Genomic DNA, 14634 nt, shown 5'->3' on the forward strand with positions numbered 1-14634 from the left:
TAAAGGGGACAGAGAATGAAAAACCATTTTTACCTTGTCTTTGTTGAATAATGGTAGTCTACCCACATTCACGAACACACAAAAAGTGCTAAACATGCTAAACATCTCAGTCTCATAGAAATTCCTCTTTTAGAAATTTCAGCCAGAAAACAGCCCAATCTGAAAAACTGATGCTTATGACATCACAGGCATCTAACTGCCCCTCCACTTTAAAATGATTGGCTACATTTTTTTGAGTGGCAGCAAAGTCAGCCAATCAGTAATGAGATTGCAAGTTAAGCCAGTAGGGGGAGCCAAATAGGTGCAAAACCACTTGTTTAAAATCCCCCACCCTAATAGAGCTATCTGAGAGAGGTTTTTAGGAAGCTTCTAAGGCATTACAGACCCACACAAAATTTTTTTTGTCTACATGTCACATCACAGAACAAGGATAAATACCCCGTTCAATCACTCTATTTCACCTTTAACTGAGATATATGATGAGAGTGATCTCTGGGAGACCGAAAGGTCCAGTCTTTTTAAGATAGTCTTGTTTCTTCCTCTTTTACATTCCCCTGTATATCCATTATTATACAAACAGAAATATATTTTGCAACCGATTTCATCTGTTTACCCTCAGGGTGGACATTTTGATTTGGCCGACCGAATGTTCCACAGTGTGCGGGAAGCTTGGTTCTCTGCTTCCAAGCACAACATGGCTGATGTAAAGGAACTAATCCCCGAGTTCTTCTATCTTCCCGAGTTTCTGCTCAATTCCAACAATTTTGACCTTGGTAAGTAAAAGCTTAACAATTAGCTACATCGTAACACTCTAAATACACTTCTATATTTTTTGTGTTATTTAATTTGATTGGTCTGTCTTTAAAGGGAGTAAACAGAATGGCACCAAACTTGGAGATGTGCTTCTACCTCCATGGGCAAAGGGAGATCCAAGAGAGTTCATCAGAGTTCACAGAGAGGCAAGTATTGAAAAAATTCAACTCTTACAGTTTCACAATCTTTTAAAGAATTTGAAATGTCATCGTTTCATCATCTCCAAATATAGATTCTGCTTTTTTAGTCAACAAGTTTTTTTTTTACTTTTGGCAGGAATCTTTAATGGAGTATCTACTGTAGTTTTGCTGGGGCTCCTAAGTTATTGTTTCTGTCTGTTTTCAGGCTTTGGAGTGTGACTATGTCAGCGCCCATCTGCATGAATGGATTGACCTGATCTTTGGTTACAAGCAGCAAGGGCCACCAGCAGTTGAGGCAGTTAATGTCTTTCACCATCTCTTTTATGAGGGCCAGGTGGACATTTACAACATCAATGACCCACTTAAAGAAACCGCTACAATTGGATTTATCAACAACTTTGGACAGATCCCAAAACAGGTAACCCATTTTGTTCTTATGATGATTATTGATTATACCACAGGGCTGTTGAATGCTTTATTCTGATTGAGAAATGGTCCACAGGTATGCATTATTATTCAATAAATGCACACCAAACCTGTGAAATGTCTTAAAATAACCTCCAGAGCAATGTCTTTGGTAACCGTGGTATAAGGGGAATAATTGACTCCGGTACTTTGAATAATTTGAAACGGCATAACCACCTTTGGTCTGCATTATTTTCAAATAATTCAACGGCCCGTCATTAATTTTTCCTTACATATTAAGCATGTCGACTGGTCTGAAGACCATCATAAAAGTTACAGGTTCTTAGTGTTTTCTATCTTTAAAGATTTTTGTCATGGCAGATTTCGTTGAGACTTTAAGTGTTGCCACATGCAATTCTCAATATATGTATGAATAATTGATCATGTTAATATCATATCCATATGCTTTAAAGAAGGGGTCTCCAACCTTTTTGTGAGCAAGGGCTACCACAATGGATAAAACAATCGTTTTTGTTATAGTCTACTCAAAACTTTTTGGTTTTACTTGTTGATTTCATTTTATTTTACCTGTTGATATGTTTTACTATTGTTTCAAATGTTAACACACGAAAACCAAGCCAAGCTAATATAAAAAATATGTAATAAATAAATATTACAATTGAGACTCTGTGCGGGCCACCTGGAGACCCCTGCTTTAAAGTATTTGTAGACTTCAGCCATACTTGAATGAAAATCTTTGCATTATATAACAATATATCAAAAGTATGGAAATAACATTTTGTCATTCAAAACATTTCACCAAATGCATTGCAACACACATTATTGTAAATGTGACTTAAATGTTCAAAAAGAATTTAGAAACTTTTTGGAGCTCCAGTACATTTTTGCATTTGTTTATTTTTGCCCAGGATGCACTAACATTGTTTTTTCTTTAATTATAGCTATTCAAAAAGCCACATCCTCCAAAGCGTGTGCGCAGTAAATCAAATGGAGAAGTCCCTGGTGTGTCAGTTACACTGAACTCCACCTTAGACAAGATCTTCTTCCATCATCTGGACAACTTGCGGCCTTCTCTCACCCCCGTCAAGGGTAAACATTTATAAATGGTCTTGACAATGCCCAAACAGATCTTACAAGGCTTTTTTATAACTATAAAGCTTAAGCATAGCCAAAACGGTTTAGATCGAAATAATTCCTCCCGCTTTGACTCATAGCATGTTAGTCACATCAGAGGTATTCAGGCCAATCACAACGTACAGATTAGCTCGCCAATCAGGGATACAGCGCTTTTCAAATTGATACATTTTGTACAAAATCCGTGCGTTTTTAAGAAGAGAATGAAATCTTGAGCTATGATACAAAATACACAAAATAACGTTGTTTTTAAGCAATAAAATACACTCTAAAAACTAATGGTGCTTATTGGCTTGTAATCATAGAGGAACCATTTTTAGTGCTATATCACCTATGAAGAACCATATGGGGGTCATATAGCACCAATGTAGCACCACATATAGTTCTACATAGCACAATATGGTTCTACACAGGTACTTCACCGGTGCTGTATGGCACTTAAAATGGTTCCTCTATGATTACGAGCCAAGAACCACTTTTAGTGCTATTTAGCACCGTTTGTTTTTAGAGTGTAGGTGCACTTTAATCTCATTCTGTCCTTTGTTGGCTGTTAATAGTGAATGCATGTTCTGTAGTTTTTGCATTATAAAAATATCTATATAAAATATCTATTATTGTTCTACCTTCAGTTTATAAATTTGGTAAAATGATATACTTTCTTATAATAAAGAATTTGTGCTTTGCCTCAAGGTTGCAGGATATTCTTAATGCATTTTAATGAGTTGTGTTGTGTCATTTCTGTCTTGCAGAGCTTAAGGACCCGGTGGGTCAGATAGTGTGCACTGACAAGGGCATTCTGGCTGTTGAGCAAAACAAAGTATTGGTTCCCCCTGCCTGGAATAAGACCTTTGCCTGGGGCTACGCAGACCTCAGCTGCAGACTCGCTAACTATGAGTCTGACAAGGTCATCAGCAACATTCATGTTACTCAGTTTGCTTACAGCATCTGTTGTTTTTGACTGTCAGATTCTAAATGTGCTTTTAGAAAAAAAAACATTTACAAGACTTAATAGAGACTTAATGAATATTCATACAGTGTATCTTCTAGAAATTAGTTTGTGTTACAATTTACTTAAATGATCAAAAAGCATTTGAAATGAAAGGAGTTTCTATTATGGCTGTCAGTTAATCTAAATATTTAGTAATTAAACACATTTATTGCATTGTTTTATTTGTTCACATCATACCACTTTAAACATTACAATAATACAGTTGATAGTACAGAATAATTTGGGTATAGTGAAATGGGTCTTCTAAAGAAGCTAAAAAGCTTATAGGTGGCGGCCCATGGTAAATGAAAGGGTAGTGGTACGGGCAATGTACACAGTTTCCACCTGTCACCAAAATATTGAATAAAAGCATGCAGAAGCACACAAGAACATACATAACAATACATACATATACAATAATACACATACATCCCATCAATCCATGAAAACAGTTTCGTGTTAAATATAGGTTAATATGAATTTTTGGTTTGTTTTTAAACAATTACAATTAGGTTTATTAAGGGATAAGCTTTTTTTGGAGCTGACATTCATAGCAGAATCTTCTCTACTAATCTACTTTACTGTATGTATATAAATGCAGTTTTTGTATGTTTGTCAAGTGTGGACACAATCTCCAAAATGTTGTTTAGATTTATTTGCATTTTACGGTGTATTAGTGCTCACTAGTTGTTGTATGTGGAGGTTGCTTGTGCTGTTGGCTTATACTGTTTTTGTCTTTTCTCACAGGCAGTGGTAGTATATGAGTGTTTGTCTGAGTGGGGGCAGATCCTGTGTTCTATCTGCCCAAACCCTAAGCTGGTCATTACTGGAGGATTCAGCACAGCCATCTGTGTGTGGGAGACTGGGACCTCCAAAGAAAAAGCCAAGTCCCTCACGCTCAAACAGGTAAATGTTATTATCATATATATTAAGATTTATTGTGTATTTAAGTGCTGCTGCTTTCAATCTTATTTTTCACATGCATTCATTTTACATTATACTGGGACAACTGAAAATTGATATGTGAAATACGGAAAAGGAAGTTAATGTCCTTTAAACTGCTTTGCTAAACCGTGGCTTCTCACAACTGTCCTGGAGGACCCCTAGCCCTGCAGATTTTCCATGTCTCCTTCATGTGATTGGTTACATGTGTGTGACGTAGCAAACCAAAAAAGGCGATTTCAAATCACAAGAATTAGATGTCTCTGGAAACTCAAATATTATGGATAAAATGCAAAGCAATGTTGTTGAATGATGAATTTGCACATGAAACACTATAAACAACAATAAAATCTTGATTTTCACCACAGTGAGACTTTTAAGTGTCGTAAGATTTCAGGACATAGTGAAAATCAGATGCTGCTTCTTGTGAAATCATTTAAATTATCATTCAAATGTATTTATTATAGTGCTTCCCACAGTTTTGCATTGTTGCAAAGCAGTTTTACACTAATAGTACAGGACTTGACTCCAATAGGCTTTATGCCCAGCTGCACTACTTCCTGAACTTCAGCCAGCTCCTTGTTTCCTGTCTGCCATTATTGGACAAATCCAGGTGTGCCTGACCTCAGTAGTCACAACAACAATAATCAGACACACCTGGATTAATCAGTTTGTCCAATAATGGCAGACAGAAAACAAGGAGCTGGCTAAAGTTCAGAGAGTAGTACAGCTGGGCATAAAGCCTATTGAGAAGTCATAAGTCACATGTTTTTTCCATCCTGCACTTAAAGGGACACTCCACGTTTTTTTGAAAATATGCTCTTTTTTTTCAGCTCCCCTAGAGTTACAAATTTGATTTTTATCATTTTGTAATCCATTCAGCCGATCTCCGGGTCTGGCAATAGTCATTGATTATTACGCCAGAATGAGAGTATAGTTCATAGCCATATCTGCCTAGAAAATCACAACTTTTAATTTTCCGTCGGTTTTATTGCACAATGTAACTACAGAAGAGTCAAGTTTTAAATAGGAAAAATATCGAAACTCTTTGATTATTTTTGCGCGCGATGCTAATGGACTTATCAGATTCAATGGATTATGCTAAGCTATGCTAAAAGTGGTAGCGCCAGACCTGGAGATCAGCTGTATGGATTCCAAAATGGTATAAATAATGATTTTATGACTTTATGCAAAAATTCCTTGTAAATCCAAAGTTTTACATGCATGTACAGTACTATTTCTTGCAACTGTATAGTATTTGTGAAGCATTTGTCATGTTTGCAGGCTCTTTTGGGACACACAGATGCAGTAACATGTCTCACAGCATCTTCAGCTTACCACATCATTGTGAGTGGCTCCCGAGACCGAACTTGCATCATTTGGGACCTGAATAAGCTGTCTTTCGTCACGCAGCTTAGGGGCCACCGGGCTCCTGTATCAGCGCTCTGCATCAACGAGTTGACTGTGAGCCTACATAAATGCTTTCTTAGAGAGCAAACATACATTGCTCATAACCTCTAGAATTAATGAATGAGTTTTATAGTGTAGTGAAAATGCTTTCAAAATATTTTGAAAAAATTTTGTGTTCCTCTTATTTTGTAATTTCAGAGGATAGAAGCAACAAATTTGTGTTTTCTTATATGTTCCCACAAAGTGTCATAAGCAATAAAAAGAATGTTTAAACCATGTGTGTCTAAATATATAGGGTGATATAGTGTCCTGCGCTGGAACGTACATTCATGTGTGGAGCATCAATGGAAGCCCCATTGCCAGCGCCAACACTTTCACTGGCCGCAGTCAGCAGATCCTCTGTTGCTGTGTCTCTGAGATGAATGAGTGGGACACACAGAATGTTATCGTCACGGGACACTCCGACGGTGTCGTTAGGGTAACAGTCCTCTACCTTATTTCTCTCCTTTTTTATGCATCTTTAAAAATGTAGTATTGAAGAAGCGACAGGGGTATTAATACAGGTGTTTCTTTGTTACATTATATTTTTTCATAGTTCTGGAGAATTGAGTTCCTGCAAGTCCCAGAAACTCCTGCTCCAGAACCTATAGAGCCTCCCGATGTGCCAGACTGCTGTGGAGAGATGGGTAATTATATTCTTTGTGGAATTTATTTTAATAGATTATAGATTAATCTTGATGTACACTATGTTTAACTCTTTCAGCCCACCTGCTGCATTGCAGCATTTTCCATTTAACTTTGTTAACAAACCCCAAATCTTGTTTCTAAAGAAGGTCGTGATGCTCCAGACGATGACAGCAGTGAGTCTGAGGGAGAGGAGACCAGTCTCATTCAGGACACAAAACCTCGAACCTCAAATAGCCAGCCCAGCAGTACCGTTCACAGACCCAAACCCCGCACAGGAGCCTGGTCGGTGGACAGTGGCTCTGATGATTCCCGCCGCTGGTCAGACACACTCAGCATTGACGAGAAGGACGGCTTTGTTTTTGTTAACTATTCAGAGGGCCAGATAAGACCAGGAATTCCTGCGCTGCAACATTCCCAACCTAACTCTCAAGCACCCCCACAGGGGCCAGTACCACAGCCGCTTCAGCCCAGTACTATAGAGGCACGATCCTATAACAAACTCAAACCAGGTATTGTAGATAAAACCAGCCTGTGCATTTCTATGTACTATTCAGTCCCTCCAAAAAAACGTGATTATGCGATTACATGATTTAGCGCATAATCAGCAAAAGTCCGCATATATATGCAGCATTTTTGCAGCATAAATTGCAGATTTCCGTGCGCAAAATATGCAGGGCTTGCATGATTTCATAATCCCCGCATTTTGGTAGCAAAAATCACATATATCTTAGCTGAAAGTTGAAAAATGTTGCCTTTACCTCACACAAGTGCAGCCATGTCCCCTGTTGCCATGGGAACGTTATGAGTGACATGATTATGTGACATGAACATCATTGAAAACAGTTTCAGTTCCAGCAGTTTTTTTCAAGTTCTCGCCATTTTATTGTTTGAAATTGCATAAATATCCCGCATATTCCATCGCATTTTTTAAGAAAATGTGCCGCAAGATCAAGGATTTTTGCCCACAACAATCACAAAAACACACTGTGTTTTTCTGGAAGGACTGACTATTGTATCACAGATTTTAGGTTACAATTACTGGAAAATTAGTGCAAATGCTTTTGATTTGCGTTTTTATTTTATTTAGCATTTTCTGTAATGCAATTAAATGATCAAAATGAATTCTTTACATTATAAACATGCATAAAAGGTTCATGGATTAACATTATTTTTGAATGCTTTAGTATTTGAGATGTTCATGTAATGTTTTACATGACAGCATTTCAACTGGATGAAATTTGTGTTCATTCACAAAAATGAACTTTTTTAAAATATTTATTTCTTTCTATTTCCTGGTTCATTTCCCTTGTGATTAAAGGAAAACCCCACCGTTTTTCAATGTTTTACTATGTTCTTACCTTAACTTAGCCAAATAAAAACATATCTATCTTTTTTCAATACGTCCACTTAATCTTTGTACAGCGCATCATAAATGTGTTAGCATTTAGCCTAGCCCCATTCATTTCTTAGGATCCAAACAGGGATGAATTTATAAACCACCAAACACTTCCATGTTTTTCCTATTTAAAGACTGACATGAGTAGTTACACAAGTAAGTATGGTGGCACAAAATAAAACATAGCAATTTTTTAAGCGGATAAAAAATGAGAACTATATTGTATGGTGGAGGCGCACTTAGTTTGCAGCACTTCGACCTCGGGCGCAGTGATATTGGCGGAAGTTTGTGCGAGAGGGGGAGTGGTCAGGAGTGATAATGTTACTGTGCGCTGAGGTCGAAGTGCTGCAAACTAAGTGCTTATCCGCCATACAATATAGTTCTCCTTTTTTATATGCTTGAAGAAATCGCCGCTTTATTTTGTGCCACCATACTCACTCGTGTAACTACGCATGTAACAGTCTTTAAATAGGGAAAACATGGAAGTGTTTGGTGGCTTCTAAATTCACCCCTTTTTGGATCCTAAGGAATGACTGTGGCTAGGCTAAATGCTAACACATTCACGATGCGCTGTACAAAGATTAAGTGGGCGCATTGAAAAAAGATAGGTATGTATTAATTTGTTTAAGTTGAGGTAAGAACACAATAAAATATTGAAAAGCGGTGGCGTTTTCCTTTAAAGGAGTCTTCACATTGTTTTAATGTGAGCAACTGCATGTTTGTTGCCAATCGCTTTGTCTCACGAACAGGCTACAGATGGGAGAGACAGCTGGTGTTCCGGAGCAAACTCACCATGCACACTGCATTTGACCGCAAAGACAACGCTCATCCTGCTGAAATCACAGCGCTCGCCATTTCAAAGTAAGTTTGTGAAATGATGCTGAGATGAAAGAGAAACTTAAGGGCTGAATGTGATCTAAGGTGCTAGTGTTTGGTCAAAAGATATTAAATGGCTTGTCTGTTGTACTCAGAGACCACAGTAAGATTCTGGTCGGTGACGGCCGTGGTCGAGTGTTCAGCTGGTCTGTCAGTGATCAGCCAGGTCGCTCCACGGCAGACCACTGGGTGAAGGACGAGCAGGTGGACAGCTGCTCTGGATGCACTGTACGCTTCTCCCTCACTGAAAGACGCCACCACTGCAGAAACTGTGGCCAGGTCTTCTGCCAGAAGTAAGCTGCATTTCATTCAGAATCATTTTAATGAAAAAGTAATTTAGTATATTTATTTAGTTTTAGGTGTTGGGTTGTCGTGTCGTGTATTTTAGAAATGTAATTGAAATTGCTTGACAAAAATGACATTGTGAGTTGTTGGATGTTCCCTCAGGTGCAGTCGCTTCCAGTCAGAGATTAAGCGGCTGAAGATCTCCTCTCCTGTGCGAGTGTGTCAAAACTGTTACTACAACCTGCAGCATGAGCGGGGCTCTGAGGAGAGCCCGAGAAACTAAATCAACCCCACCGCACTTCACACCCGTGCGCCTAAATCCCCAGCTTCCCTCTTAAAATAAAAACACCCATCCCACTGCTCCCTGTGCAAAATCCCTATCTGTAAAGCACTGACGTAACTAAAATGGGATCACTAATGCTCGTTTCGTATATCGCGGAGGTGTGACCATTAAAGAGAGAGAGAGAGAGACGATCTTTTACCATTATTGCATTTTACTTCTGCAGTATGCTCGGTCATCTCAGCATTGGCATCATCCACCAAGTTGGCAATGTTTAGATTATAGGAAAAGCAATGCACATAAAACACTTCCTCCTGAAACGAGTTGACATTTGTTTATATTGTAAATACTTACAATGGCCTTTTTAACTAGAAACAGCAAAACAAAAAGTCATTATTAAAAGATAAAGAAACACGACACATTGCTTGTAATATAGTATTATGTTAAAAATCACTTATGGCTTTAAGAAAACCCCGAAAAGGCGAGTATGTGTAGTTGATGTCACAAGTCACCGCATCCCAGTCGAAATATTATTGGGGGACTATGAATGTTGATAATATTTGTAGGTTGACATTACTAGCGTGTCTAGTTATGCAAATGCTTATTTTATTTGTTTTGTACGTTCTGTTGAAGTGTTGCCCACAGTATCAGCATGTTGCCATATAGAAGTTTTAATTTTACATTTTGTTGCCAAACTGCCTTGATTTGTAACTATTAACGTATATTGTAACGTATTGGATGATGTTAGTATGTAAATTTAGACGTTTTTATCACTTTAAATGATTTTTAATGACAGGGATTCAGATTATATCAGATTTATTAGGAAAGGATTTGCAGGCCTTTAGATGATTCCACGACCTTTTTTATGCGTTTCAGAGAAAGGAGTATTTATGGTAAATTGAAAGACTAGATTATGAGAGATGTTTGTAAATGTCAGTGCTCTGTCTGTATGTTTTTGTGTAGTGCCAGCCTTCCGTCTTTCTCATCCTAATGTGATTCTTTGTTCTTCTTAACCAAATATGAATTAGACAACTTGTTATTGATGCTAAACCAGCTCTTGACAAAGATGAGTTTAGGTTAAAACAGCTATTTTTAACATACTGTGTATATATCAGTTTTAACAATTTGCAAAGTTGCACCAGTGTATATGTTTTTAGATTATTAAAGCAATAGTCACTGACATTTTCACTCCTATTTACATTTCAGCAAAGTCTGTAGCTTGAAAGTTATTGTGTGTAATGATGAGTAAGGGATTTAATAAGTTTTAATGTGTAAAAGAAGACTGGAACATTATTGTCCTTATACCTTTCAGGACTGAAAATGTGATACTGTGGGCAATACGATATTAAAAATGCTGCTTTGATTAGGAGAAAGAATTCCTTTCTCGTTCTTTCTCTGACACTTGCATCCTTAAAAAGATGAACATTTTGTTTTATTCCTTGTTATATAATTTCTGTCATTAGCTGTCCAGCCTAATATGCACTCCTTCTAGTTTATTATACATTAATGTACTGTAATTCAGTGTGCAATCTTAACATCAAGCTGTTGGGATTTTGCTGTCAACAAGCAGCTTTAAGATCAAAATGGCTATATCAGTCTGAAAATATTTTTGCACCTTGACATGTAGACAAGAAAGACGTTGGGTTATCGTTGTTTTGATCAAATGCATTGTTATGTTGTGGGCTATTATTTTAAAATGGTGCATTTCATCACAGTGAAATGAGCTGTACAAAGTATTTATGCAATTATAAGATTTTCTTTTTTTTATGATTAAATAAGTTTTGTAATTTTTCAGCAAGTTTGTTTACTTGTTGCATGTTTAACACAGCTGACTTTATGTGTCAGTGTATTGTACATGTTTTGGCATTACATTTGATTTCTCTTATTTGTAAGGCATTATTCAACAAGTTGATTCTGAAAACCCTGAAAGTTTTGTGTACAGTTTCGGTAGGTATATCCCACAACTTATGAGTTGACTTTTATATTCTTATATTTAGACGTTAAGGACTGATCCCAGGACTGAGGAAATACACGGATTGTCCCTTTTTTTGGTGGTCTTGTGATAGACTGCATTACTACAGTATCTAGTGTGCAAAACTGTGGTAGCTGAATGTTCATTGTATATTTGTGTTGAAAAAAATTACATAAAACTCTCTCCCCATAAAGTAACCCCATACCTGTTATTATAATGCAATAGATATGGTACTCATACTTTTTAATTTAATGTCAATTAAATACTTGCTGTTTACCACCACCAGTGTATTCTGTTCAGATGAGTCATTGTTACTTGCAATGTAGTGCATCACTAAACTCTTAAATGCGCTTTTATTTGGATTCATGTGTTAGATTAAAAAGTGGAAGCTCTTTTACTCAAGTTTAAAAAATATTGTATTTAAGATCAAATGTGATATTTTAAATAGCACTGCCTTTTGATTATATTGATTTGAATAAATTTTTTCCAGTAGAATGTTTATTGTAAAACATACAATAAGAATTGTGCTTAATTTATAGTGGGACTTTCTAGATTTCATAAGCAACAACGCCTCCCATTTATGATGACTGTTTTCCAGGAAAACTCCTGAAAAATCATTTGATTGATTGAGAAACAATTTATTTTAGTGAATCATGAATCCCTCTGAGTTCTTGCAACATGCATGTTTAAATTTTGGTATCCGCTACTAAACCACTGAGCCATCTAGAAAAAGCTACGAGACATTGTGTCACTGGAATGCTTAAACCATAACTTCTTTAATTTTATTAATACATAATAAACAAATCTGCTTAGCAGACAGATAGCTAATGTACACCTTCCTATACAAATTTTAACAGTTTATATTACAAATACCGACCGTTATGAACCATGAGCTGTTTACCATTAAAAGAATTACAAAACGTTCACAGGTGGTTTTCCAGACAGGGTTTAGGTTAAGCCAGGACTAGGCTTTAGTTAATTAGGAAATATAGTTTTAACAATCACACCTTACTAAAAACATTACTTGTGTGCAAACTAAGTGCACTGATTTATTTTAAAGGGGTCATTGCGTGAAAATCCGACTTTTTCCATGTTTAAGTGCTATAATTGGGTCCCCAATGCCTTCTATCAAAAAATCCTATAAAATACACCAATTAATATTTTTATTCTGTGTAATTGCAAAGTTTTGTCAGTGAGCCTTCATTAAAAACATTCATTATGATGAGCCTTGTGTTTAATAGTGTTTAATAAGGCCAACTAAATTCAATTTAAGCTAATAATAGTCAGTTTTACTGAGGTTTTTGCAACAGCCGCTATGAAATTTCAACAAAATGCAAATGAGGTTCAATGCTCATTTGCATTTTAAAGGACACACCCCAAAATGGCACATTTTGCTCAGACCTACAAAGTGGCAATTTTAACATGCTATAATTATTTATCTGTGGAGTATTTTGAGCTAAAACTTCACATACGCACTCTGGGGACACCAAATACTTATTTCTCATCTTAAAAAAATCTTATAATATGACCCCTTTAAGATATGTCATGGCAAGTTGTTCTCAGTTTGGACAGCTCTTACATTTATTTTAGTCTAGCTAGTTAGTATAATCTCTGTCCATGTCTGGGAAACTGCCCCTTAGAGTCTAGTTACTGTGTAAAGAATTGCTTTAGTCTAGAATTAATAGAAACTTTTTTTTTTTAAAAACTAGAGTATTTATTGGTAAGTTTACTGTAAGTTTGGGAAGGGGGCTTATTGTTGTTGTGTATAATAAAGAATAGGTTGGGATCCACCAACTTAAATTAAATTGTAAAACGTAAAGCACCTGCTGTAACGCAACCATTGTCGTGACCTTGGTCATTCACAGAACTATGAAATGCCATGTATCCACGTGCACAATGCGAACTTTTGCGACTCCTGACATGACGACACCAATATTGGCATTGGGTGGATGTGACTTCACAGTGAGCTAATAACCGTCACTGTTTTCCTGGTGTGGTGTCGCGAGAATGAGTGAGCTAAACTCCAGCCGCAGAGTGGAGCAGTGTTTCCTCATGTTGAGAGAGAGAGAGAGAGAGAGAGAGAGAGAGAGAGAGAGAGAGAGAGAGAGAGAGAGAGATTGGTCTCTCACTAAACTAACTATCACAGCAGCGAGCGAGCGCAGATCTGTGGACATAAACAAATGCGCGTAGGCTGCCGAAGACACTTTAATGTTCGCTATTGCTTAAACTATCCGGATTAACGAGACTAACCCCGAGCCGCCTCTGCTTCTTTTTAACGCTGATCTCCGACGATATCTATGTATTATTCCGACTGAATTCAGCGAAAATGACGGAGCTAAGAAGGCGAGGAGGAGGAGATCCTGACAGCACAGAAAACATCAGTGACAAGGTAATTTCCTCACGAGGCTGTATTTATTTTCCTCAGTCAAGTGCGAGTGACCTTCTAGCTAAGCAGCTAACGAACGGCCAGCCCACTTCAGCATAAGTAAATATTAGACAAATACTACTGGAACAGAACAACAACATTAGCCTTAAATGACTTTTTTAGTTGTGAAACTCAAAAACATAGCGTAAAATTAGTTAACGTCTATATAAATAGCTTAATTTCAGTTGTCTGATATTAAGTTGTTGAGGATAATAACTTACAATGCAAACACAGATACACATTGTGGTTGTGTCTCAAAATTCAGCGAGCTGCCTACCTAGACAGCATTTTAAGGCATCATAACTCAAAACAGTTCACCAGGCTATAGAAGTGTTTGGTATGGCCAAAAATGCAGTTAGTTTTAAACAGTATAGGCTTTGTTTGAACAACAGTAATTCTGTCTGAATAAACTTTATGTTAACCTGCCATGAGGTAAGATTAATTTATAATTTCATAAACCATGATTGTTGGGGGTTATGTTAGAGAAAGTTAAGTTCGTTAGTTTAAGTTCGTCACCAGACCTAGTGTGAGTGACCAACATTTATTTGCTGTTACACATACTGTACACATACACATAACTGATTTACATATTTGGTAACATTGTCACATGCCTTGAGCGCCAAACTGTAATTACAAGGTATTAAACTGTTTACAACTTGTCAGATAGTAAATTAATTTAGTTAAGTTGTATAAGTCGTGAGTTAGTTATTGGAAGAAAGTTATTGGAAGATTTTGATTGAAGAAAGGTAAGAACTGGGTCAGCTTTTTATGAAAGGTGAAGTGAAGAAATGATTAAATAACAGGCAACATGGTTTAGTTCAAATGAACTTGTGAATCTGTTCAAAGTCAGCTTTTTACAA

At 36.9% G+C, this 14634-nt stretch overlaps 2 protein-coding genes across 2 annotated transcripts in view; both read left to right on the forward strand.

Moving 5' to 3' along the window:
* Nucleotides 1-11628, forward strand: part of wdfy3 (WD repeat and FYVE domain containing 3) — a 102401-nt gene extending 90773 nt beyond the window's left edge. The window contains 13 exon segments of the mRNA XM_065266889.2: nt 620-773; nt 868-959; nt 1159-1371; nt 2321-2468; nt 3263-3417; nt 4249-4407; nt 5728-5907; nt 6149-6331; nt 6449-6539; nt 6684-7049; nt 8686-8797; nt 8908-9105; nt 9260-11628. Of these exon segments, the coding sequence (XP_065122961.2) occupies nt 620-773; nt 868-959; nt 1159-1371; nt 2321-2468; nt 3263-3417; nt 4249-4407; nt 5728-5907; nt 6149-6331; nt 6449-6539; nt 6684-7049; nt 8686-8797; nt 8908-9105; nt 9260-9380 (2172 nt within the window). The 3' untranslated portion in view covers nt 9381-11628.
* Nucleotides 11629-13415: 1787 nt separating this feature from the next.
* cds1 (CDP-diacylglycerol synthase (phosphatidate cytidylyltransferase) 1) overlaps nt 13416-14634 on the forward strand; it is a 37683-nt gene continuing 36464 nt past the window's right edge. The window contains exon 1 of the mRNA XM_065267194.2: nt 13416-13738. Within this exon, the coding sequence (XP_065123266.2) occupies nt 13676-13738 (63 nt within the window). The 5' untranslated portion in view covers nt 13416-13675. The remainder of the gene's footprint in view (nt 13739-14634) is intronic.

This window comes from Paramisgurnus dabryanus, chromosome 5 (assembly GCF_030506205.2).
Source record: "Paramisgurnus dabryanus chromosome 5, PD_genome_1.1, whole genome shotgun sequence".
NCBI classification, from domain to species: Eukaryota; Metazoa; Chordata; class Actinopteri; order Cypriniformes; family Cobitidae; genus Paramisgurnus; species Paramisgurnus dabryanus.